We start from the raw sequence: 27,820 nt of genomic DNA on the forward strand, positions 1-27,820 counted from the left end.
TATAAAATACGTTCAGTTTTAGTGTTTGGTAAAACATCGTAAGTTCTGGTAAAACAGTTTCTGAAACGTTACAGGAACATGAAAACAGCATCAGTGAGTCGACATACTGTGTTTGACTGATAATAGAATGATGATGTGGAGTTGAATACTCACCGTCGGTCCGGTATCTGTGGACGTCTGCAGCGTTAAACCAGCCTCACCCTCTTTTTACTTCAGACTTTTATCAGAACATCGAAGACGTGGCAGAAGAAACCAGATCAGATGGTGTTTGTGTGACATGTGAAGGCGCAGGACTCTGATAGGATCTGTGGTTTTAGATTTAGTCAAACTTTCCACACAAGTCGGCCTCCGTTATCGATGAAGGACAGATGGAAGATGTTTATGACTTTTATCAGCGTTTTAGGCTTGAATTCTCATATATACAATTATTTACAATTATTTACTATTATATACTATTGGATATAATAGTGATAGTGCTGTTTTGGAGTGTCCTACTAGTGGGTTTGGACGAGTTTGGCTGTTGTTTTTCTCCTTTCTTCCTCTTTTTTTATCTGGGTTCTTCTCTGAAACTGGTCCTAAAAACAGGACAGAGGCTAAAAATTCAAACCAGATGCAGACGAATGTTCTGAGGCAGGTTTGGGAAACTATTTTTCAGATAAAACACATTTTATATTATTTTTACATAAATTTTCTACATAAATCTGCATGTAACGGTCAAAAGGACACAAAATTTACACACTACTATTTTTTCGAATATCTTTTATTCTCTCACAGGTGCATTTTGGGAATCGTAGTAAATATTCAAGGCAGAGTGTTTGACAAAAATGACCACTTTTGTCAAACCATTGACGATTTATTAGTGTTTAAATGTTCAGGTTCTGTATGTAACACCAGTGGACACGATGGGTTCCACACCAAACCTGGAATGCGACTGAGACTGATGCCAAACCCACATGTGTGGATTAGAAAAACCACCAGGATCCACATATTGAACACAGCGTCTGTATTTAGAGTCTATAGAAGAGCATTTACACATGTTTACACATCTAATGCACTGACACCTAGGGAGATTTAATGTCCATATTTGGGTCCTTTTTTTGGACCCAATATTTGATTATAAATTCATTAATTATGGGATGGATCAGAGCAAGAGGATAATTTTATTTACATTTCTCTGAGGTCATCATTAGGTTCATCCTGGGGGGGGGGGGGGGGTATGTCTACATGTACCTTTTATTATTGGGTCTAAACAGATGGAAAAGTGACAGGTACTAAAATAAACCCAGTTTCACAGAAGAACCCATGTGTATGTTTGTGGTTTCTAGAGTTGATTGATAGTTGTATCTGTAGATGTCCTCTAAATGTCTGTATATTTGTATATGTGTGTAAATCTGTCGTCAAACTTTCCACACAAGTTGGCCCTTTGTTATCGATGAGAGACAGATGGGAGATGTTTGTTACTTTTATCAGTGTTTTAGGCTTGAATTCTCGCAAATAAGAGAGAAATCTATAAGGAACTCAGTGCCCAGAGACAGAGTAGCAGTATGGTAGCAGACCTACGCTCACCTGTTGGACCCTGGATATTACCTGGAACTATTAAGAGCGGTGAACAACAGGGATGCAGCGGTACAGGTTATCCACAGTTGGGGACGTATTGTGGTTCTTAGGTCGTGGTTCGAGCTCGAGGGCCGTCTGGGGCCGGACGCAGAGCCCGAACTGTGCGCCTATCCTCGGGCGTGGCTCCGGCGTCCGGTGTTCTGGCTCGACAGGACGGCACAGCCTCTGCATCCAGGCCGTGAACCATTTTCTGCTGTTTTTGTCTGTTGTGATTCTCCTCATTTGTTAATTCTTCACATAATCTTTGTTATTTTTCTAAACCTCTGTCTGCTCTACAATGACTGAGGACAAAGAGCAAAAAAAGAACGTTCTGTTGAAGGAGAACTGGAAAGAAGTTGAATTGTTTGATTTACGAGGATGGACGTGCATCAGGCAAAAAAAAAACAGAATCCCACAAAGAAATCATGAACACAGACAAATAAAAAGAAAACACTGTTGGTTAAAAACAAAAATACAGAGAAAATGTAAAAACAGCCCCAACAGTCGTATGAGTACAAGTAAAAATACACAAAAATACACAAGAAAAAGACAAAGTATTGAACTATTTCTGCAGATTCTTCCAGTCACTGTTTTTCCAAATGGCTGCATGGTGACGCTGATAACTGTCTGTCTGTCTGTCTGTCTGTCTGTCTGTCTGTCTGTCTGTCTGTCTGTCTGTCTGTCTGTCTGTCTGTCTGTCTGTCTGTCTGTCTGTCTGTCTGTCTGTCTATCTATCTATCTATCTATCTATCTATCTATCTATCTATCTATCTATCTATCTATCTATCTATCTATCTATCTATCTATCTATCTACCTACCTACCTACCTACCTACCTACCTACCTACCTACCCACCCATCCAGAATATGTTAAAAATCACATGATAAGACGAACCAGACAACCTTGATTTAACACTAAAACAACATGATGATACTTTTAGGTTCAGTTTGTCTACATTTTTCTTTCTACATTGGGCATTTACAAGCTGCTCTCAATGGCTGTCTCAGACTCTCAATAGTTTCGTCCCTCTCCTTCATAGTGATGTTGAGTTGATTATACTTCGTACTTAGCTCAGTAATGGTGTTCAGTTCATTTATGATATTTTCCACTTCATCTGTGATGTTGTTCGGTTCATTTATGTTGTTGTTCACTTCTTTTAGGATGTTGATCACTTTATTTATGGATTTTTTCACTTCAGTCGTGGTGTTGATCACTTTATTTATAATGTTTTTCACTTCAGTCATGGTGTGGATCGCTTCATTCATGATGTTCTGGAACTGCTGTTTTTTCAGCAGCAGGTTTTCTCTTTCCACAGTGACAAAAATATCTGGAAACCAAAGAAAAACAGAGAGAAATCAACATGTATAGAAAATATTATCAAACCTCAGCAATCTCAGTTTTGTTTAGGTCATTTACGGTGGTGTTTAGTTCATTTACAGTTGTATTTATATTTACGGTGGTGTTTAATATGTGCCATGTTGCGTTTGTGAGTCAGAGCAGAGGTTTACATTGTGCGGAGAGTCCACCCAGAACCAGACCCAACAGAACCATCAGCAGATGTTGAATCAGTGCAGGAACGCTGCAGCACCGGCTTCTCCTGACGACTGGACGACCAATCACAACACGCCCTCCTTCACATGGAAACAGACTGATTTAAACCAAGCCTTTCAGTCTTTGTATGTGTCTGTATATTGGGGCTCCTCCAGCCTCTTCAGAATATGACAGCGTTCAGTGACTGTGCAGTTTGTTGTGCAGCTGACGGGTACGTACCCTTCAGTTGTGCTCTCTCACACACTTCACCTGGATCTTCACTTTCCTCTTGGATTTCTGGGCTCCGTCTCACATCTGGATGGGGTTGTGGTCCGGCCTCAGGATCAGTGGACATGTTGAGGCGTACCAACACAAACCTGAGCACTTTTCTACTAGTGTTCAGTCAAACGGTGAAGCTCCTCCCTCTGACGCTGAAATACCAAGCAGAAATGACTTTGGAAATGAGACCCAAACATGTTATTATAAAAATGTGCCTGAGCCTGGTTCAGACAGATGGGCTTTGACTTCTGTGAACGGTCAGGTGTGCAGATTTCCTTAAAATTGTGAAAAAGTGGCTGAATTTGTGCTTCTGAAATGAACAGGACCGTTTTTGAATTTCTACCAATCCCACACCGTTGAACCTACAATTATGACGCTTCTACGAAAAATGTGCGACTCGGCACAAAGAATGTGTGTGTGAAGTTTGGTACCGATGTCACGTACGATTTTCACACACACACCGCCATCGACCAAACCACATACACACACAGGAACAGAACAGAATGCTGACAGCTGATTGGCTGAAACCCTCTACACCAGGGTTCTCAAACTCCTGTTCTTTCAGGTTCCACATTCAGCCTGATTTGATCTGCAGTGGGTCGGACCAGTCAAATAAGAACAGAATAACCGATAAATAATGACAACTGACAATTTTTGTCTTTGTTTTAGTGCAAAAAAAACCCATTAAATTATGAAAATACTCATTTTCATAAACTGTCCAAATTAAAACAATGTGAATAACCTGAAAAAACTGAAATTTCTTCAGATAAATCAGTGCAATTTTCTCAGTCTTCTTCCTCCACTTCTCATTAGTCCATGTGCATTCTGGATCAGATCTCCAAAGACACTAAACACTGAGGAACAGGAAGAAAAGAGTTCAAACTGGACTGAATTTAATACAGACATTTCAGGTTCATATTTGTTCAGGTTATTCACATTTATTGGTACAGGAGAGTTTGGAAATGGAAATATTTTCAGAATTTAATGTTATTTTTTTGCTCTAAAACAAAGAAAAAATTGAAGTTGTCATTATTTGTAGGCCTAATGTCATTTTTTTTCACACCAAATCAAAAAAAATAAATACATAAATTAAAAAAACATATCTATCTATCTATCTATCTATATATATATATATATATATATATATATATAGATATAGATATATACACACACATATATATATATATATATATATATATATATATATATATATATATATATATATATACAGGGTGGGGAAGCAAAATGTACAATATTTTGAGGCAGGGATTGAAAGACAGTGTATGACCAATTAGTTTATTGAAAGTCCATCCATCCATCCATTATCCACCGCTTATCCGGGGCCGGGTCGCGGGGGTAACAGTCTAACCAGGGATGCCCAGACTTCCCTCTCCCCCGACACCTCCTCCAGCTCTTCCGGGGGGACCCCGAGGCGTTCCCAGGCCAGCCAAGAGACATAGTCTCTCCAACGTGTCCTGGGTCTTCCCCGAGGTCTCCTCCCGGTGGGACATGCCCGGAACACCTCCCCAGGGAGGCGTCCAGGAGGCATCCGAAACAAATGCAAACAAATTTATTGAAAGTCATGAGAATTTATTTGCCACAAGAAAATGTCCATAATAGAAAATGTTTTTATTCTATGTGTCCTCCTTCTTTCTCAATAACTGCCTTCACATGCTTCCTGAAACTTGTGCAAGTGTTCCTCAAATATTGGGGTGACAACTTCTCCCATTCTTCTTTAATAGTATCTTCCAGACTTTCTGGTAATAGTTTTGCTCATAGTCATTCTCTTCTTTCCATTATAAACAGTCTTTATGGACACTCCAACTATTTTTGAAATCTCCTTTGGTGTGACGAGTGCATTCAGCAAATCACACACTCTTTGACGTTTGCTTTCCTGATTACTCATATGGGCAAAAGTTTGTGAAAAGGTATGGATAATAGTGTTAGGTATGATTATGACATCAGTATATGTTTGGGTTCAAAACCACTGACGTAGTGTCTGCTGAGAAAAAACAACTAAATGTTCAGTGTACATTTGGCTTCCCCACCCTGTGTATATATGTATATATATATATATATATATATATATATATATATATATATATATATATATATACATATATATATATATATATATATATATATATATATATATATATGGAGTCATTATATTTTTAGTATTTTTTCACTATTATTTGACTGTAGATCAGATTGGTCTGTATGTGGAACCTGAACTAAAATGAGTTCCACAGCTTAGACTGTGGAATTTTTACACTTTGTAAATTCATCCCAGGGGTCGGATTGGAACCTTTGGGGGGACACATTGGGCCCTGGGACTCATGTTTGACAGCCCTGCTCTACGCACTAGCTCTCAGAGTGGGGAGACTGATTGGAGTTTTTGGAAAGTCTACAAACAACTCTTTATAACTCTCACATTTCTTGGAGTTCAGCAATAATTGAACTTCAAATAGTTGGAAAACTCTTTCTTTCAAAGACGAATTCACATGTAAATTGTAAACTTTTGGTTTTCGATCTACAGACCTGTAAGTGCACAAAGTCCTGATTCGGGTTCAGACAGAAATATGGGCTCCAGTGTACAGCCCCCCCCCCCCCCCCCCCCCCCGTTTACCCTGTTTAAATTAAAATGGGTTTAAGTCTAAGAAAATGTTGGTTCAGTCCAGACTATACTGACCAGATTACATAGAACTGCACGACTAAAAAGACTAAAATACTGTTTTCATCGACTAAAACAAAACTAAAAAGTCATCAGTTTTCATCGACTGAAACTAGACAAAAATAGTCCTGTATTATTTGGTCTAAAAAATGAGTAAAAAGCCCAGAGTTTGTATTTATTTGTATTTAGTGGTTTATTTAATAGGGACCATGCATATTTATGAACACTACACCCATGTAAATGTGCCCGAATTAATAAAAATAATTCATTTTCTTCTGCGGTCAGAGGCAGGTGACAGAAACGAGACAAACACACATTAATACAGCACTCGTTTGCTCTAAATTAAAAATTTCAAAATACACATAATGATGACATAGGCATCATCAAACCAAACAGACAAGCGAGCAAACAAGTAAAAACTAAAAAAAATGAAAGGACGATGGAAAATTTGACGACACATTCACCATTTTCAAACAGTGTCGTGCTGCTATAAAATACGTTCAGTTTTAGTGTTTGGTAAAACATCGTAAGTTCTGGTAAAACAGTTTCTGAAACGTTACAGGAACATGAAAACAGCATCAGTGAGTCGACATACTGTGTTTGACTGATAATAGAATGATGATGTGGAGTTGAATACTCACCGTCGGTCCGGTATCTGTGGACGTCTGCAGCGTTAAACCAGCCTCACCCTCTTTTTACTTCAGACTTTTATCAGAACATCGAAGACGTGGCAGAAGAAACCAGATCACATGGTGTTTGTGTGACATGTGAAGGTGCAGGACTCTGATAAGACCTTTGGTTTTAGATTTAGTCAAACTTTCCACACAAGTCGGCCTCCGTTATCGATGAAGGACAGATGGAAGATGTTTATGACTTTTATCAGCGTTTTAGGCTTGAATTCTCGTAAATAGTTGTATATAATAGTGATAGTGCTGTTTTGGAGTGTCCTACTAGTGGGTTTGGATGTGTGTCGCTATTGTTTTTCTCCTTTCTTCCTCTGTTTTTATCTGGGTTCTTCTCTGAAACTGGTCCTAAAAACAGGACAGAGGCTAAGAATTCAAACCAGATGCAGACGAATGTTCTGAGGCAGTTTGGGTCTGTTTGAAAAATAAATATTTACTGAGATAAAAGAGAAACTACTCATTTTTATATTATTTTACATTTTATTTAATACATAAGTCCGCATGTAACACAGTCAAAAGGACACCAAATTTACACACTACTATTTTTTTGAATATCTTTTTATTCTGTCACAGGTGCATTTTGGGAATTGAAGTAAATATTCAAGGCAGAGTGTTTGACAAAAATGACCACTGTTGTAAACTTATTGACGATTTATTAGTGTTTAAATGTTCAGGTTCCGTATGTAACACCGCTGGACACGATGGGTTCCACACCAAACCTGGAATGAGACTGAGACTGATGCCAAACCCACATGTGTGGATTAGAAAAACCACTAGGATCCACATATTGAACACAGTGTCTGTATTTAGAGTCTATAGAAGAGCATTTACACATGTTTACACATCTAATGCACTGACCCCTAGGGAGATTTAATGTCCATATTTAGGTCCTATTTTTTGACCCAATATTTGATTATAAATTCATTAATTATGGGATGGATCAGAGTATGAGCGTATAATTTTATTTACATTCCTCTGAGGTCATCATTAGGTCCATCCTGGGAGTAATCTGTCTACATTTACCTTTTATTATTGGGCCTAAACAGATGGAAAAGTGACAGATACTAAAATAAACCCAGTTTCAGAGAAACACCCATGTGTATGTTTGTGGTTTCTAGAGTTGGTTGATAGTTGTATCTGTAGATATTCTTTAAATGTCTGTATATTTGTATATGTGTGTAAATCTATAGTCAGATCTGTCCAGTTCATAGACAGATCCAGTGTGTGTATTTGAATCAGCTGATGGATGTTTTTGTCAGTGAAATGAGCGGCTCTGTCTACAACTAGACCCAAAGTGAACACAGACTATCAACTGGATCCAAATGACACCAACGAACCAAAAAGAACAAAAAGAATCTGTACACACACTGATCTAGAATAACTACAATGGACCAACACATGGAAAATACAAGAAAGGGGATTTACATAAACGCAGCAAGTTTAATTATCAACATTTACAGTTGGTTTTCATAATCAATATGATAAAAATTTAAGCCACTTTTGTTTTATTTTTTACTATAACGCTATTTCAAGCAAGTATTCCATATAATAATGATAATTAATGGACAGATACTTAAAGTTAAGTTCTTCCTGAAAGAAAGAGCAGAAGAATTGGAAAAAGAAAGACATTTTCTGACACTTTTGATTGCAAAAACAACATGAAGAAATGTACCTGTTCTAATGGGAGTCCTTAAAACAGTGACATGAGTCTTTTTAAATGCTATTCTTCCTTTTCCCACATTTCCCTCTGGTCTCCATAAACTGTAAATGCTCTGCATAGGTCTGAATTCTTCATTAATTCAACTCCACAAACAAATTGAGCAAAATATAATGAAAGAAATGAACAAAACCAATGAAAATCGAGCAAAATAATGAAGAAAATCAAACAAAAATTGAGCAAAATGACAAGAATGAACAAAACTGAACGAAAATCGAGCAAAATAATGACAAAAATGAACAAAACCAAAAAAAGATTGAGCAAAATAATAGAAAAAAATTTAGAAAACCAAAAAAATTAAGCAAAATAATGAAAAAAAATGAACAAAACCAAATGAAAATCGAGCAAAGTAATAAAAAAAATTGCAAAACTGAGCACAAATTGAGCAAAATAATGAAAAGAATGAACAAAACCGAAAAAAAGATTGAGCAAAATAATGAAAAAAATTGTGAAAACCAAAAAAATTAAGCAAAATAATGCAAAAAAATGAACAAAACCAAATGAAAATCGAGCAAAGTAATAAAAAAATGAACAAAACTGAACGAAAATCGAGCAAAATAATGACAAAAAAATGAACCAAATCGAACAAAGATTGAGCAAAATAATAACAAAAAATTGAGAAAACCGAAAAAAATTAAGCACAATAATGAAAGAAATGAAGAAAACCAATCTGTACAAATGTTGTAACTAGTTATAAAACATAACAAATGAAGCAGGAATTCAAACAGGTTGTAGAAATCCACTGGATTTTTGTCCACATGAATCTAAAGATGTTTTTTTCAAATTCAAACTGTCTGAACTGTACGGGTCCAAATACACAAAGAACTGAAGGCCAGACTCAGAACAGTGGGTTCAGATAAATATGAGCCTTTAAAGGGTTCATTCAACAGGACCATCAAATGAAATACACTGTCACCCATTAAGTCAAAATAAAATATTTGTGCCTCTTCTTATAAAATGACTGGGACAACGTGATTTATTTTTGATATTTTATTTAGAGCACAGATCAGTCATCTGCTGAGCATTTCTGCTTGAAGCTCCTCCACCGGTACCGTTAGGTTGGCTGCGGGGTCGTCAGCTGGGGGCCACCCTTCACAGGTGTTTCGCTCCTTTAACCCCAGAACACCTCTGGGTGGTGGAGCAACGACAGGGACGTCTCCCTGCCTCTCCCTGCAGCCGGCCTTAGGACCCTTCCTTTCCCCATGATTTGTCCTTTCTTCGGAGCCAGAGCCAGAAACTTCCTTGCTCCGTCTCCTCTGCCAGGTCTTTTGTGATCTTCCTTGCCTTGGAACCAGTGATTCCGAGCGACCAAAGGAAGCGCTGGGTGGAAGTTCCAGCATAACCTCGGAAGCCAACCTCCACCGGGAATGTGTGCGTCTTCCAACCAGCTTCAGAACACAGGGTTGCCAGCTCTGCGTATCATTCCTTCTTCCTCTCATGGGCCTCTTCTATCCCTTCTTCCCAAGGTATCGTCAGTTCTCCCATGATGACAGTCTTTGTGACGGCAGACCAGATCACTAGGTCCGGACGCAACAGAGTTGCTATGATCTCTTGCGGAAACTTCAGCTGGCAACCGATGTCGACTGCAAGTTTCTACTCCGCTCCACGGGTGAGAAGCGATGCGGGGCTTGTGTTGGTCTTGTGGATGAGGTCTCCTTGTCTCACGAAGTGTATCTGCCTCGGTGGTGGACCTGACTTGGCCCCATTTGCTTCCAGCCTGCGTGCCTCAAGACCTTCCGCCAGCCTGCGCAGAACCCGATCGTGGCGCCATCTATACCGGCCCTGTGCCAAAGCTGTCTTGCACCCCGACAGAATATGCTTCAGGATGGGATTCTGGGACTCGCAGAGAAGGAAAGCTTCTTCCGAGCTGTACCACCGGTGTAGGTTCTGAGGACTGGGGAGTGTGTCATAGGTGGCCCGGATGATAAAGCTAAGCCTTGCTTGAGGCATTCTCCACATGTCCGCCCACGTTACTGCCCTGTCAACCACAGTCTCCCAGGTGGTCCATCTCCCTTGCTGTTGTTGGGACACTGCTTTGATCTTGTACAGATTCTCCTTCTCCTTCACCACTTCTGAGATCACCAGCTCCTTCCTCTCCTTCTCTGAAGCTCTGGACCACATCTTTGGAGCTGTCCCCCATCCGAGACCAGCCCTCCCCCATTGGTGCGCTCCGATGATCTCCCGGTGCTTTAGGCGATTGATGGCCTGGTCGACAGCTTGGGTTGCGTTCCATTTGCGTCCGGTGCGGGTTTGCACGTTGGCATTGCGCACGCAAAGGTCTGGAGAGTCTTTAAGCTCAAATATGAGCCTCACCTTTTCCAGTTCGTAACCGAGGCTGATGGATTTTAGCGGAAGCTTCAGGCTGGTTCTCCCAAACAGTGCGGCGGTGGATAAGCAACGGGGAAGCCCCAGCCACTCTCTGATAGCTATCTGAATTTTATGTAGTACATTTAAAGAAAAACAACTAAATATTTTTTGTATTTTTTTTAATGAAAATATGGTTTGCTTACATTACACACATGACATTTAAAGGGTTAAAAAGTATGACAGCTGTTGAGTATTTGATGAAATAAAAAAAATAATAATAATGTAAAAAGTTAAAAACAAAGCAGAATGAAAAACATTCTCCAGGTGAACATATTAAACACATTTTCCACTTCCTGTTTTTAAAGCTCAGATTATTTTACAGTTTGTTTTTGGTCTGAATTCAACAGTTGTTCGTTTGTGTCTGATTGTCTAAATTCTGATCCATCCACTAAAACCATAGGGTCATTCCATCCCAAATCAACCAGATTTCAGAAAGTGCCCCACATGACCCCCTCAGAAAATTCTGAAAAAATTCACACTTGTTCACCTACAGATAAACCAACACATCCAACATTTGAATGTCATGTCTGTAATAGTTTAGCAGATGCAGCCCTTTGAAAAATAATGTTTTGGGTTTTTTTTTTAATTTTGCAGTTGTGCTTTTGGTCCAACTGTGAGCAGCTGTCTGTTCTCAGGTATTCCATCCACACTGAAACTGAAACTGAAACTGAGTGTCTGGGCTGAAACCCCCTGAACAGAGCAGACTGTGCATCAGAAGAACTGTGTGCTCCTTCATGTTTGGCCCATGAGGCCTTGAAATCAGGCCCAAAGGCTCATTCTGCAAATGTCCTCTGTCTTCAGACTGCCACTGGGACAGAATGGATGAATGGACACACCTCCTGTTTTTACATGGATTCTTCTGGTCCAGATGCAACAACCTACTGAAAAAGACCACATTTAATGACAAGTGTTGATGTGAGGACATGAAGAAAATGGGTCCATTTACATTTGTCCCAAAAATCCTCTTTATTTGAGCACCCACATGACCATGTGGACAGTTCAGGAACATCTGGACATGTGGACCATGTCTTCATATATGTTTACAGATTATTCAGGTTGGACACATTTGTTCAGGTTAGTCACATTTTATTGGTACAGGAGAGTTTGGAAATGGAAAGATTTTCACAATTTAATGTGATTTTTTGCACTAAAACAAAGACAAACATTTGAAGTTTGTATTATTTACAGACATAATGTAAAATTATTTTTCTCACATCAAAGCCAGAATAAAATCTGCAGTCATTGTTTTGTGTGGGTTCTTCTGCTGTTCTTATTTGACTGTAGATCAGATTGGTCTGGATGTGGAACCCACACTAAAATGAGTTCCACAGCCTGGACTGTGGAATTTTTGACACTGTGTAAATTCATCCCAGGGGTCGGATTGGAACCTTTGGGGGGACACATTTGGCCCCTGGCACACATGTTTGACAGCCCTGATGCAGATGTTCATTAAAGCTCAGAGTAAAGTTGAGGGTCATTTCATCAGAAACAGAGAAAAGTGAAGAAAAAGTGACTATTTTTGTAAAATCTGTCAATAACTAAACATAACCCCAGTGTGTCCTTCCACTGTCACTGATCCAACTCCATGGGTTTGACTGGGGAATCAATGCTAATTTTTCATTCATTTTCTTTATTTTTAATTCATTTTACTCATTTTATTTATTTTTGTTAATTTTGTTACTTATTTTGTTTATTTTGTCTGTTTTGTTGACAATTTTATTTTTCACCAGTTTTGTTCAGTTTGTAGCTTTTTTGTTCATGTTCGTTATGATTATGATGATGATGATGATTATTATTATAATAATAATAATTATTATTATTATTATTATTATTATTATTATTATTATTTTCTTTTGTCCACTGTCATTGATCCAACTCCATGGATTTTACTTGTGAATCAATGTTGCAGAAGATGACAGTGTTTCCACGGTAACTACTGAGCCTCTGAACGTCCAAATATGGTCATATCTGATGACCAGGAAAAGATCAATAACTGTACTTAACACATGTATTGATCGTATTAGTGGATCAGTAGGTATTCAACAGTTCCATCAGTATCTGTTTATCGTCCTCAGTCGAACTCAGACACACAAACATCTAAAACTACAGTCAAACCCAGTAGTTTTATTAGTTTTTCTTCAGTTTTCTTCAGTTTGTGGCTCATTTGGTTCACGTTACTGATTATTTTGTTAATTTTTCATTTTTGTTGGGTTTTTTTTGATTACTTTGGCTGTTTTGTTCATTTTTTTACTTATTTTCCTCTTTTTTTGAATTTAATTTTGAGATTTTTTTGTCTATATTTCACATTATTTATCATTTGGTAAATTTGTTTATTTGTTTTTGTTCATTTATTTCTCATTTATTATATGTAAACCCAGTGTGTCCATCCACTGTCACTGATCCAGTTCCATGGGTTTGACTGCTGAATCAATGTTTACATTTTTCATCCATTTTCTTTATTTTTAATTCATTTTACTCATTATTTTATTTGTTTTTGTTAATTTTGTTACTTATTTTGTTTGTTTTGTCTGTTATGTTGACAATTTTATGATTTTTCACCAATTTTGTTCAGTTTGTAGCATTTTTGTTAATTTACTTATTATTTTATTAATTTGTTGTTATTATTATTATTATTTTTAAATTTTATCCACTGTCATTGATCCAACTCCATGGGTTTTACTGGTGAATCAATGTTGTAAAAGATGACGGTGTTTCCATGGTAACTACGGAGCCTCTGAACGTCCAAATATGGTCCTATCTGGTGACCATGAAAAGACTGTATTTGACACCAATTATTGACATGTATTGATCAGATTAATGGATCAACAGTTCAGATCAGTAGATGTTTGGGTTGTTATGGGTTCATGAATGTTACGTTACAGTTTGTCTCCAAACTCAGAAAATAAACCGACATCTAAACCTCATCGTCCTCGTTGGGTTCAGGCACCGGCTTCTCGCAGATCCACCGTTTAGTTCCATCTGTGACGGACTTCCAGGGTCCGTTTTTTTCTTTGTAAAAGTAATTTTTACTTCCAGGATTTACCTTTGTGCCTTTTGGAAAGTTCCTGTAGAAGAAAGTTAAATACAAACAGAACAAAGGATTCAAAAATAAATAAATAAATAAGTTCGTCAAACCTGAAAATTCTCACAATAAACCTACAGTATACAGTAGGGCTGCACGATTTGGGCCAAAACTAAAATCCAGATTTTTTTTGTCTTAAAAACTCGATTTTTGATTTCAATTCGGGCTGGTGGTGGCGTTTGAATCTGCATGTTGTTTTTGTGTGCGGCCCACAATGCAACATAGTGGAAACGCAGCATTTCATATGTGGTCCTAAATCTGACCCAGAACACTTTTATATGTGGTCCTAAATCTGACCCAGAACACTGTCGTATGTGGTCCTAAATCTGACCCAGAACACTTTCATATGTGGTCCTAAATCTGAACATATGTGGTCCTAAATCTGACCCTGAACACTTTCATATGTGGTCCTAAATCTGACCCAGAACACTTTCATATGTGGTCCTAAATCTGAACATATGTGGTCCTAAATCTGACCCAGAACACTTTCATATGTGGTCCTAAATCTGACCCAGAACACTTTCATATGTGGTCCTAAATCTGACCCAGAACACTTTTATATGTGGTCCTAAATCTGACCCAGAACACTTTCATATGTGGTCCTAAATCTGACCCAGAACACTTTCAAATGTGGTCCTAAATCTGAACATATGTGGTCCTAAATCTGACCCAGAACACTTTCATATGTGGTCCTAAATCTGACCCACAACACTTTTATATGTGGTCCTAAATCTGACCCAGAACACTTTCATATGTGGTCCTAAATCTGACCCACAACACTTTCATATGTGGTCCTAAATCTGACCCACAACACTTTCATATGTGGTCCTAAATCTGAACATATGTGGTCCTAAATCTGACCCACAACACTTTCATATGTGGTCCTAAATCTGACCCAGAACACTTTCATATGTGGTCCTAAATCTGAACATATGTGGTCCTAAATCTGACCCAGAACACTTTCATATGTGGTCCTAAATCTGACCCAGAACACTTTCATATGTGGTCCTAAATCTGACCCACAACACTTTTATATGTGGTCCTAAATCTGACCCAGAACACTTTCATATGTGGTCCTAAATCTGACCCAGAACACTTTCAAATGTGGTCCTAAATCTGAACATATGTGGTCCTAAATCTGACCCAGAACACTTTCATATGTGGTCCTAAATCTGACCCAGAACACTTTCATATGTGGTCCTAAATCTGACCCACAACACTTTTATATGTGGTCCTAAATCTGACCCAGAACACTTTCATATGTGGTCCTAAATCTGACCCACAACACTTTCATATGTGGTCCTAAATCTGACCCAGAACACTTTCATATGTGGTCCTAAATCTGAACATATGTGGTCCTAAATCTGACCCACAACACTTTCATATGTGGTCCTAAATCTGACCCAGAACACTTTCATATGTGGTCCTAAATCTGAACATATGTGGTCCTAAATCTGACCCAGAACACTTTCATATGTGGTCCTAAATCTGACCCAGAACACTTTCATATGTGGTCCTAAATCTGACCCACAACACTTTTATATGTGGTCCTAAATCTGACCCACAACACTTTCATATGTGGTCCTAAATCTGACCCAGAACACTTTCAAATGTGGTCCTAAATCTGAACATATGTGGTCCTAAATCTGACCCAGAACACTTTCATATGTGGTCCTAAATCTGACCCAGAACACTTTCATATGTGGTCCTAAATCTGACCCAGAACACTTTCATATGTGGTCCTAAATCTGACCCACAACACTTTTATATGTGGTCCTAAATCTGACCCAGAACACTTTCATATGTGGTCCTAAATCTGACCCACAACACTTTCATATGTGGTCCTAAATCTGACCCACAACACTTTCATATGTGGTCCTAAATCTGAACATATGTGGTCCTAAATCTGACCCACAACACTTTCATATGTGGTCCTAAATCTGACCCAGAACACTTTCATATGTGGTCCTAAATCTGAACATATGTGGTCCTAAATCTGACCCAGAACACTTTCATATGTGGTCCTAAATCTGACCCAGAACACTTTCATATGTGGTCCTAAATCTGAACATATGTGGTCCTAAATCTGACCCAGAACATTTTCATATGTGGTCCTAAATCTGACCCAGAACACTTTCATATGTGGTCCTAAATCTGACCCAGACCACTGTCATTTGTGGTCCTAAATCTGAACATATGTGGTCCGAAAATCTGACCCAGACCACTTTCATATGTGGTCCTAAATCTGACCCAGACCACTTTCATATGTGGTCCTAAATCTGAACATATGTGGTCCGAAAATCTGACCAGACCACTTTCATATGTGGTCCTAAATCTGACCCAGACCACTTTCATATGTGGTCCTAAATCTGAACATATGTGGTCCAAAAATCGGACCCAGAACACTTTCATATGTGGTCCTAAATCTGACCTGGACCACTTTCATATGTGGTCCTAAATCTGAACATATGTGGTCCGAAAATCTGACCCAGACATGCATGTGGGTCACTTCAGGACCTCTTTAGTGCATGTGGGTCACTTCAGGACCTGTTTAGTGCATGTGGGTCACTTCAGGACCTCTTTAGTGCATGCGCGTCACTTCAGGACCTCTTTAGTGCATGGGGGTCACTTCAGGACCTGTTTAGTGCATGCGGGTCACTTCAGGACCTCTTTAGTGCATGTGGGTCACTTCAGGACCTCTTTAGTGCATGCGGGTCACTTCAGGACCTCTTTAGTGCATGCGGGTCACTTCAGGACCTGTTTAGTGCATGCGGGTCACTTCAGGACCTGTTTAGTGCATGTGGGTCACTTCAGGACCTCTTTAGTGCATGCGGGTCACTTCAGGACCTGTTTAGTGCATGTGGGTCACTTCAGGACCTCTTTAGTGCATGCGGGTCACTTCAGGACCTGTTTAGTGCATGTGGGTCACTTCAGGACCTGTTTAGTGCATGCGGGTCAGTTCAGGAACCTGTTTAGTGCATGCGGGTCACTTCAGGGTCACATTCAGTTCAGACTCAAAACTGACAGAAGTCACATTTAATGTAGAATATGAACCAACACACACAAAGAAGTCAGATTTGACCCAAAAATCTGAACTGTGCATTTGGAGCTGCTGTGAACGTAGTGTAACACTCCTGGTTCAGTCTGAAGCCCACACACTAATCGTTCCCATTTGTGTTTAATTTCTACAGGAAAAACATGTGTGCTTTATACAGTAGTGATCATCATAAATAATCTCACATGTATTCTGCTGGTGTTCCGTCCACCCAAATCCATTTAGGGTCCCAGGAGGGTGTCACCTCTAAACCGATCCAGAAATCTTCATGTTCACTCAGCCTGCTGACAAAGTCCTGAAAATCAGAGAAACAGCAAATATTTACTTTTGTGTCCATATAGTAAGTGGTACTTTTAGGGTTTTCTTTTATTGTTTCATGTTTATTTTTTTCGTAAGATGAAAGACGGAAAAAGAAAATCTGCTCAACACCGTATCAGGGCCACGTAAGAAAATAACACTTGTCCCAACGAGAATAAAGTCGGGAAATGTTGAGATAAAACCTGTAATTTTATGAGAATAGAGTTGAGTACAAACAGTCAGAATATTATGAGAATTATATAGTTTAGTCCCAACTAAACTATTTCCAGTTTGTCTCTGATGTACTGTTTCTCAAGGTTTTATCACACTACAAAAAAAAGAAGCATTTTCAGACAATTTTTGACCAAAAATGTTCCAATATTTTAACACTAGCTGATGAAGTAGAGTCCAGGTGTCTTTCCATCTATGACGCATTTATGGTTGAGTTTAGGCCATTTATAGTGCTGTTGGGTTAATTTAAGGTGGTATTTAGGTCATTTAAGGTGGAGGTGTGATTGTTTACAGTAGTGTTTAGGTCCTTTAAGGTTGTATTTAGGTCATTTAAGGTGGTATTTAGGTCATTTAAGGTGGAGGTGTGATTGTTTACAGTAGTGTTTAGGTCATTTAAGGTTGTATTTAGGTCATTTAAGGTGGTATTTAGGTCATTTAAGGTGGAGGTGTGATTGTTTACAGTAGTGTTTAGGTCATTTAAGGTGGTATTTAGGTACTTTAAGGTGGAGTTTAGGTCATTTTCTTTGGAGTTTAGGTCATGTAATTGCATTAATTAATGTTACATTGTTGATATGAATTGAATGGTTCTTAATCTCTAAGGGTGAAGACACACCAACCCAACTGCTGATTGTCTCCAGTAAAGGTAGCCTGACTGATCAGTCTTCTCTCATCTCCAGCACAGTCAAAAAAGTGTAAAGAACACACCAAATCAACTAACGACTTGAGTGTACATTCTGCATTTGTGCGAGACATAAAACCGCAAATGATGGAACATCTCTGTAAAGCAAACCTTACAGCTGTCGTCAGTCATTGTTATCAGAGTGTTCAGTAGTCCAGAAGGGTCGGTGTTGTTGTCAGTGTTCAGTAGTCCAGAAGGGTCAGTGTTGTTGTCAGTGTTCAGTAAGAACACTGACACAGGTGGTGTCAGTGTTCAGTAGTCCAGAAGGGTCGGTGGTGTTGTCAGTGTTCAGTAGTCCAGAAGGGTCGGGGTTGTCAGTGTTCAGTAGTCCAGAAGGGTCAGTGGTGTTGTCAGTGTTCAGTAGTCCAGAAGGGTCGGTGGTGTCAGTGTTCAGTAGTCCAGAAGGGTCGGTGGTGTTGTCAGTGTTCAGTAGTCCAGAAGGGTCGGTGTTGTTGTCAGTGTTCAGTAGTCCAGAAGGGTCGGTGGTGTTGTCAGTGTTCAGTAGTCCAGAAGGGCCGGTGTTGTCAGTGTTCAGTAGTCCAGAAGGGTCGGTGGTGGTGTCAGTGTTCAGTAGTCCAGAAGGGCCGGTGTTGTCAGTGTTCAGTAGTCCAGAAGGGTCGGTGTTGTTGTCAGTGTTCAGTAGTCCAGAAGGGTCGGTGGTGTTGTCAGTGTTCAGTAGTCCAGAAGGGTCGGTGGTGTCAGTGTTCAGTAGTCCAGAAGGGTCGGTGGTGTTGTCAGTGTTCAGTAGTCCAGAAGGGTCGGTGTTGTTGTCAGTGTTCAGTAGTCCAGAAGGGTCGGTGGTGTTGTCAGTGTTCAGTAGTCCAGAAGGGCCGGTGTTGTCAGTGTTCAGTAGTCCAGAAGGGTCGGTGGTGGTGTCAGTGTTCAGTAGTCCAGAAGGGCCGGTGTTGTCAGTGTTCAGTAGTCCAGAAGGGTCGGTGTTGTTGTCAGTGTTCAGTAGTCCAGAAGGGTCGGTGGTGTTGTCAGTGTTCAGTAGTCCAGAAGGGTCGGTGTTGTTGTCAGTGTTCAGTAGTCCAGAAGGGTCGGTGGTGTTGTCAGTGTTCAGTAGTCCAGAAGGGCCGGTGTTGTCAGTGTTCAGTAGTCCAGAAGGGCCGGTGTTGTCAGTGTTCAGTAGTCCAGAAGGGTCGGTGGTGTTGTCAGTGTTCAGTAGTCCAGAAGGGCCGGTGTTGTCAGTGTTCAGTAGTCCAGAAGGGTCGGTGGTGGTGTCAGTGTTCAGTAGTCCAGAAGGGTCGGTGGTGTCAGTGTTCAGTAGTCCAGAAGGGCCGGTGTTGTCAGTGTTCAGTAGTCCAGAAGGGTCGGTGGTGTTGTCAGTGTTCAGTAGTCCAGAAGGGTCGGTGGTGGTGTCAGTGTTCAGTAGTCCAGAAGGGTCGGTGGTGTCAGTGTTCAGTAGTCCAGAAGGGTCGGTGGTGGTGTCAGTGTTCAGTAGTCCAGAAGGGTCGGTGGTGTCAGTGTTCAGTAGTCCAGAAGGGCCGGTGTTGTTGTAGTTGTTGAACAGATGGTTAGTAATTAGCAGATCCTGGTGTTGTCAGCTCCAGGGCTTCTACCGGTGGAAGAAGAAAGATGGTTTTGTCTGTGGACAGACGTCTGCATACCGACCTGTCCCTCCTGCCTTCAGTTTTGTCATTCGATAAAACATTCGCTTTATTCTGCCCTCTGGTGGTCGTGTTCTCCAGTCCGTTCTCTGATCTACATCACTGTAACGTCGGCGTCAAATCAGAGCGGCAGATCCATGCAAACGTCACATCGCATCATTAAAGATGACGCGTTACCCTACGAACGTTGATGCTAACGGCCCATAATGCAACGCTGCGATGAAGCCGAACCCACCTCTTCCTTTCTGCTCTTGATGGTGACCAGATCGGCTCCTCTGTGTTGACAGTCCGCTCTGCTGTTGACCCAGGTTTTATTCTCAGTTGAAAGTTTATAACACTTGCACTGATACCTCTTCCATCCATTAGGACACAACTCTGAAATGAAAGTCAGTCCAACGACAGACATTTACATTCCTGATTATTATGTCACGACAGAAGACGTTTCAATGACAGGATTAACCCTTAAAGACTCAAAGGTCCACCTTTAACCAGAACCATCTACTGATCTAAACTGTTTAATTCCTGTTGATCCACTAATCCGATCAGTCCATGTCAATAATTGGTGTCAAATACAGTTCTTCATCTTTTCATGGTCATCGGATATGACCATATTTGGACGTTCAGAGTTCTCCGTAGTTACCATGGAAACACCGTCATCTTCTCCAACATTGATTCGCCAGTAAAACCCATGGAGTTGGATCAATGACAGTGGATGGACACACTGAGTTTATGTTCAGTTAATGATAGATTGGACTGAAAAAGACACTGTTTATTCAGTTTGATCTGTTTCTGATTTAATAACATCAACTTTAATCTGAGGTTTAATGAACATTGACATGATCAGTGGAACTGGATCAATGACAGTGGATGGAAACATTTGATTTAAATATATTAATTAAAATGAACATAAATAAATAAATAAATAGATAGATAGATAGATAGATAGATAAATAACTGATTATAAATAATGGGAAAAAAGAAGCAAAAAAATAGACTAAAATTAAGTCAGAAAGAATAAATTAAGCAACCAATGAACAAAAAATACATCACCACAAAAATGGGTGGTGTAAACAAAAGAAGTCAAAAACGGAATAAAATGGAAACAAAAAAAAAAAAAAAAAAAAAAAAATCAAACCAAAACATAAATAAATAACATGAACAAAATGAATCTGAAAATCTACACAATAATAAATATGGAAGAAAATGAGCAACAAAATGAACAAAAACAGCCAAAAATATTGAACATCTACATGATCAGTGAATTAATACATGATTTTCGCTGAAAGAAAAGTAAAAATACAACAGATAATATTGTGATCAATGTAGATAAATCACTTCTGAAAGATTAAAAATGGGGTAAACGTCATTTGGGAACTGATATAAAAGTACCTCTGAGTTTTTCTGGGTTAAGACACCAGATCCAACAAACAGGACAAAAGCTTTTAGTTCAGTTGGACATAATTGAAGTTTAATAATCACATCCCACCTTCTTTGCGTGTGTTCTGTTGATCCTCTAACGAGTTTTCTTTGGCCTGGACCTCGGATTTCTGCACGACTGAAAAATACGGCAGAAAAAAATGTACATCTGAACACGACGTCACAGCGTTTTGGACAATTTGTATGTTTTCTGCTGAGAACTTCCAGTAAGACAAAGTTACACTTGATTTAACCTCGTTCCAAAAGGGTTAACCTGTTCATTCCAACGTAATTACTGTTTTGTTGGGTTTTTTGTACCAAATTCCGATGCTTAGAACTGAAGAACCACAAGGACAGTGGCACCTCATAAAACAGTAACAACCTCTAGTTTAGAAAATTTACTTTTTTAGAATAAATAGAATAGAATAAATGAAGCCACAGTATAATATTTACAAAAATTTGGTCATAGAATAGTATGTGTTGACAAAATGCGTCATACTATAATAAGTTGAAAAATTTCATCATATTATGTCAAAATTTGGTCATTGTGTAACATGTTGAAAAATTTGGTCAGAGCATAGTATATTGACAAGTTTAGTCGTTGTATAGTTTGTCAAAAAATTCTGTCCATCCATCCACCCACCCACCCACCCATCCATCCATCCATCCATCCATCCACCCATCCACAATATGTTAAAAATCACATAAGATGAACCAGATGACCCTGATTTAACACAAAAACAACATGATGATGCTTTTAGGTTCAGTTTGTCTACATTTTTCTTTCTACATTGGGCATGTACAAGCTGCTTTAAATGGCCGTCTCAGACTCTCAATAGTTGTGTCCCTCTCTTTAATAGTGATGTTGACTTGATTATTCTTCATACTTTGCTCAGTAACGGTGTTGTTCGGTTCATTCACGGTGTTGTTTGGTTCATTCAGGGTGTTGTTCAGGTCATTTATGGTGTTCTGGAGCTGCTGTGTTTCCAGCAGCAGGTTTTGTCTTTCCACAGTGGAAAAAATATCTGGAAACCAAAGAAAAACAGAGAGAAATCAACATGTATAGAAAATATCATCAAACCTCAGCAATCTCAGTTTTGTTTAGGTCATTTACGGTGGTGTTCAGTTCATTTACAGTTGTATTTATATTTACGGTGGTGTTTAATATGTGCCATGTTGCGTTTGTGAGTCAGAGCAGAGGTTTACATCGTGCGTAGAGTCCACCCAGAATCAGAACCAACAGAACAATCAGCAGATGTTGAATCAGTGCAGGAACGCTGCAGCACCGGCTTCTCCTGACGACTGGACGACCAATCACAACACGCCCTCCTTCACATGGAAACAGACTGATTTAAACCAAGCCTTTCAGTCTTTGTATGTGTCTGTATATTGGGGCTCCTCCAGCCTCTTCAGAATATGACAGCGTTCAGTGACTGTGCAGTTTGTTGTGCAGCTGACGGGTACGTACCCTTCAGTTGTGCTCTCTCACACACTTCACCTGGATCTTCACTTTCCTCTTGGATTTCTGGGCTCCGTCTCACATCTGGATGGGGTTGTGGTCCGGCCTCAGGATCAGTGGACATGTTGAGGCGTACCAACACAAACCTGAGCACTTTTCTACTAGCGTTCAGTCAAACAGTGAAGCTCCTCCCTCTGACGCTGAAATACCAAGCAGAAATGACTTTGGAAATGAGACCCAAACATGTTATTATAAAAATGTGCCTGAGCCTGGTTCAGACAGATGGGCTTTGACTTCTGTGAACGGTCAGGTGTGCAGATTTCCTTAAAATTGTGAAAAAGTGGCTGAATTTGTGCTTCTGAAATGAACAGGACCGTTTTTGAATTTCTACCAATCCCACACCGTTGAACCTACAATTATGACGCTTCTACGAAAAATGTGCGACTCGGCACAAAGAATGTGTGTGTGAAGTTTGGTACCGATGTCACGTACGATTTTCACACACACACCGCCATCGACCAAACCACATACACACACAGGAACAGAACAGAATGCTGACAGCTGATTGGCTGAAACCCTCTACACCAGGGTTCTCAAACTCCTGTTCTTTCAGGTTCCACATTCAGCCTGATTTGATCTGCAGTGGGTCGGACCAGTCAAATAAGAACAGAATAACCGATAAATAATGACAACTGACAATTTTTGTCTTTGTTTTAGTGCAAAAAAAACCCATTAAATTATGAAAATACTCATTTTTATAAACTATCCAAGTTAAAACAATGTGAATAACCTGAAAAAACTGAAATTTCTTCATAAAAATCAGTGTAATTTTGACAATCTTCTTCCTCCACTTCTCATTAGTCCATGTGCATTCTGGATCAGATCTCCAAAGACACTAAACACTGAGGAACAGGAAGAAAAGAGTTCAAACTGGACTGAATTTAATACAGACATTTCAGGTTCATATTTGTTCAGGTTAGTCACATTTTATTGGTACAGGAGAGTTTGGAAATGGAAATATTTTCATAATTTAATGTTATTTTTTTCACTAAAACAAAGAAAAAAATTGAAGTTGTCATTATTTACAGGCATAATATCTTTTTTTTTTTCACATCAAAAAAAAAAAAAAAAAAAATGGAGTCATTACATTTTGGTATTTTTTTTGCTATTATTTGACTGTAGATCAGATTGGTCTGTATGTGGAACCTGAACTAAAATGAGTTCCACAGCTTAGACTGTGGAATTTTTACACTTTGTAAATTCATCCCAGGGGTCGGATTGGAACCTTTGGGGGGACACATTGGGCCCTGGGACTCATGTTTGACAGCCCTGCTCTACGCACTAGCTCTCAGAGTGGGGAGACTGATTGGAGTTTTTTGGAAAGTCTACAAACAACTCTTTATAACTCTCACATTTCTTGGAGTTCAGCAATAATTGAAACTTCAAATAGTTGGAAAAACTCTTTTCTTTCAAAGACGAATTCACATGTAAATTGTAAAACTTTTGGTTTTCGATCTACAGACCTGTAAGTGCACAAAGTCCTGATTCGGGTTCAGACAGAAATATGGGCTCCAGCGTACAGCCCCCCCCCCCCCCCCCCCCCGTTTACCCTGTTTAAACTAAAATGGGTTTAAGTCTAAGAAAATGTTGGTTTAGTCCAGACTATACTGACCAGATTACATAGAACTGCACGACTAAAAAGACTAAAATACTGTTTTCATCGACTAAAACAAAACTAAAAAGTCATCAGTTTTCATCGACTGAAACTAGACAAAAATAGTCCTGTATTATTTGGCCTAAAAAAAGAGTAAAAAGCCCAGAGTTTGTATTTATTTGTATTTAGTGGTTTATTTAATAGGGACCATGCATATTTATGAACACTACACCCATGTAAATGTGCCCGAATTAGTAAAAATAATTCATTTTCTTCTGCGGTCAGAGGCAGGTGACAGAAACGAGACAAACACACATTAATACAGCACTCGTTTGCTCTAAATTAAAAATTTCAGAATACACATAATGATGACATAGGCATCATCAAACCAAACAGACAAGCAAACAAATAAAAACTAAAAAAAAAAAGAAAATGAAAGAGCTGTGAAGGTGACTCAAACTAATATAAACTGCAGTGAGAGTTTGACCCGCAGACGTACTTTAAACTGACAAAAACAACAGTAAAAGTATCTTTATTAGCTCGTCTGCGTCGGTAAAACCCACGGTCACATCGATTATTACACAGTCGATCTCCTCTGCGCCCGTGTTTCCCAGGTGCCTTGAACGCACCATCAGTATCTGAAGTCAGTTTGTTAATAAACAGTGAAGGGAAGGAGACGACGACTGAAGAGGAGACGCACGAGATACTTCGCATTTTTAAGAAGGACGATGGAAAATTTGACGACACATTCACCATTTTCAAACAGTGTCGTGCTGCTATAAAATACGTTCAGTTTTAGTGTTTGGTAAAACATCGTAAGTTCTGGTAAAACAGTTTCTGAAACGTTACAGGAACATGAAAACAGCATCAGTGAGTCGACATACTGTGTTTGACTGATAATAGAATGATGATGTGGAGTTGAATACTCACCGTCGGTCCGGTATCTGTGGACGTCTGCAGCGTTAAACCAGCCTCACCCTCTTTTTACTTCAGACTTTTATCAGAACATCGAAGACGTGGCAGAAGAAACCAGATCACATGGTGTTTGTGTGACATGTGATGTGAAGGTGCAGGACTCTGATAGGATCTGTGGTTTTAGATTTAGTCAGACTTACCTAACATACCTTAACTGTTTTTTCCAAACGGTGCCTGTAAAACGGCAGTAAGACGGCCGGTTCAAAAACTCAGAAAAGTCATTGATCTGTATCTTCATCTTCCTCCTGCTCATTGAACCCACTGCTGTTACGTCCCAGTCTAGGGGTTTACCAGGACGTACATAATACGCTCACTTTTGTCCCCTCCCAGCTCCCAAACACACAAAAACTACAGTTCACAAGATTTATTTTTAAACAACTAAAGGAGGGTTAGGGGAGGGCACGGCTACAGCAACGAACAAAAAGTCTTCTTCAATGTTCAAACTAAATATCCTAACCAAAAATAAATGCAAGAAATAAAATACATGAAACTAACCTAAACTCCCTGTGGAAAAGCAGAAGAGTCGACCTCCCCTACCAGAAAAAAGGATCAAATTTACAAAAAGATTCTATTCACAACTAGGGATGGAACCATATGAAAATTTCATATCACCGTTATTGTGACCGAGATTTTCACAGTTATCATTATTATCACAGTATTGTTGAAATTGTGCTCAAAATGTTCAAAAAGTACTAATGCACACACTGAAATAATTTAACCAAGTTGTATTAAAATAAATAAATAAAATAATAGTCCCAATGTCCGTTCTGTGTCAGAAACATTCCAATATTAACCCTTAGTGGTCTGAGTCTATTCTGTCTGTTTTTCAGTCCTTTTCATTTGGCCTTTATATACTATAGAAACAAATGTTTACTATCCCCATGTTTGGATCTGTTTTTTCAGCACAACTTCATCTATATCATCTGTCTATTATTTTTTCACTTCCTATATCAACACAAAAGGACAAAAAACACAAAAAATATAAAATCCAATTAAAAAAATGTATATAATTTATTGCATAAATAACACACAGATGCTTAACGAACCTTTTCAAAGACTTTAAAAGTGAATATTGGTTCCAAATATTAGGTATAGACAATTAAAATTGTAATAAATTATAACTCTACTCAAATATTTGACATTAAAGCAGATCTTTACATAGGCGTTTTCTCTGGAAAAGTGTGGTAATTAAACACAGTTATCATGGTAATTAGAAATTAAACGGTAAAACTAACCGTCAGCAGTTTTACCGTGGTTTATCGTTATACCGATAATTGTTACATCTCTATTTACAACTGTGTACAAAGTTTGTCAGAAACACTCGAACACACGACGACTGACGATCACACCGACAGGAAACTCGGTTTGGAGCTGGCAGCAGACGAGGAGAGACAGAAGGGCTGGATCCAGGGCCATTTTTAAAGGGGCCGGCTCATCTGGCTCCACCAGTCCACAGCTTCACCTACATAAAACAGAACAGACACAGAAAGGGCACAGCACCTCTACAGGGCTGGGGCAGAACATCACAGAAGACAGACACATGTACAAGCACAAATTATGACCTAGGGCACAGGTGTCAAACATGCGTACCAGGGCCCAAAACCGGCCCGCCAACGGGTCCAATCTGCCCCCAGGATGAATTTACAAAGTGCAAAAATTACCCTGAAGATATGAACAGTCAAGGGTATCAAACTCAACAATAATAGCATAATAACCTGACCTGCCTCCACACCTACGGTCCATGGACTCTGTGGAGAGCTTTAAAAAACACCTCCAAACCCTCCTGTTCAAACAGGCTTTTTAGTCTCCCACCTGACCCAGGACCACCACAGACTGATTACACCTTATGTATTCATCATAAAGTACTCCATGTGTCCCCCCCCCCTCCCCCAGTCTCTCTATATCTCTATCGCTCTCTCTTTTCTCCTCCTTTACTCTCTCTCTTTAACCCCAACTGGTCCAGGCAGACGTCCATCCTTCAGGAGTCTGGGTCTGCTCCAGGTTTCTGCTGTTAAAGGTAGTTTTTCCTTCCACTGTCACCAGTCACTAGTGTTTGCTCCTGGAGGATTCTGTTGGGTCTGGAAACTTGATTTGATTCTGATTTGAATTGATAAAGCACTTTGTGACTCTGTCTGATAAAAGTGCTCTATAAATAAAATTTACTTACTTACTTACTTACTTAAATAATTAATCCAAATTTTCTTCTTTAATGTGAAAAAAAAAAGACTTTATTCCTATAAATAATGGCAACACCAATTTTTTCTCTTTGATTTATTGCAAAGAACATTAAATTCTGATATCCTCTAAGAATAAAATGTCAATAAACAGAACAAATATGAACAACCTGAAATATCTAAAGAAAAATAAGTGCAATTTTAACAAATGTTCCGTGCTTTGGTAGATCTGATCTGTAATGCACATGTAGAAATCAGAAGTTGAGGCATGTTGATAAAATTGTGTTTATTTTTCTTCAGAGATTTCAGGTTTTTTTTAGATTATTCACATCTTTTTTGTTT

The 27,820-nt window shown here is 39.2% G+C and overlaps 1 protein-coding gene across 1 annotated transcript; it reads right to left on the reverse strand.

The window, feature by feature from the left end:
* Positions 1 to 13,579: 13,579 nt before the first annotated feature.
* LOC115415719 (CD209 antigen-like protein E) lies at positions 13,580 to 25,315 on the reverse strand. Its single transcript, XM_030129360.1, has 8 exons — positions 25,260 to 25,315; positions 22,685 to 22,875; positions 22,423 to 22,545; positions 22,104 to 22,241; positions 21,287 to 21,355; positions 20,036 to 20,175; positions 17,169 to 17,278; positions 13,580 to 13,911 (listed from the first exon to the last, which is right to left on the reverse strand). Exons 2-8 carry the CDS (start codon positions 22,797 to 22,799, stop codon positions 13,761 to 13,763), a joined length of 846 nt encoding a protein of 281 aa, XP_029985220.1. The 5' UTR covers positions 22,800 to 22,875; positions 25,260 to 25,315; the 3' UTR covers positions 13,580 to 13,760.
* Between the last annotated feature and the right edge of the window lie 2,505 nt (positions 25,316 to 27,820).

This window comes from Sphaeramia orbicularis, unplaced genomic scaffold, assembly GCF_902148855.1.
Source record: "Sphaeramia orbicularis unplaced genomic scaffold, fSphaOr1.1, whole genome shotgun sequence".
NCBI classification, from domain to species: Eukaryota; Metazoa; Chordata; class Actinopteri; order Kurtiformes; family Apogonidae; genus Sphaeramia; species Sphaeramia orbicularis.

Bases quoted from the DNA above. Each gene is read 5' to 3' on its own strand.
- LOC115415719 (XM_030129360.1), bottom strand. From the start codon at position 22,799: ATGTCCACTGATCCTGAGGCCGGACCACAACCCCATCCAGATGTGAGA. The intron at 22,546-22,684 runs GTACGTACCCGT...TTCCATGTGAAG, and splicing joins TGAGAGAGCACAACTGAAGG to GAGGGCGTGTTGTGATTGGT. The intron at 13,912-17,168 runs GTGAGATTATTT...TTTCTTCTACAG, and splicing joins GGAACACCAGCAGAATACAT to GAACTTTCCAAAAGGCACAA.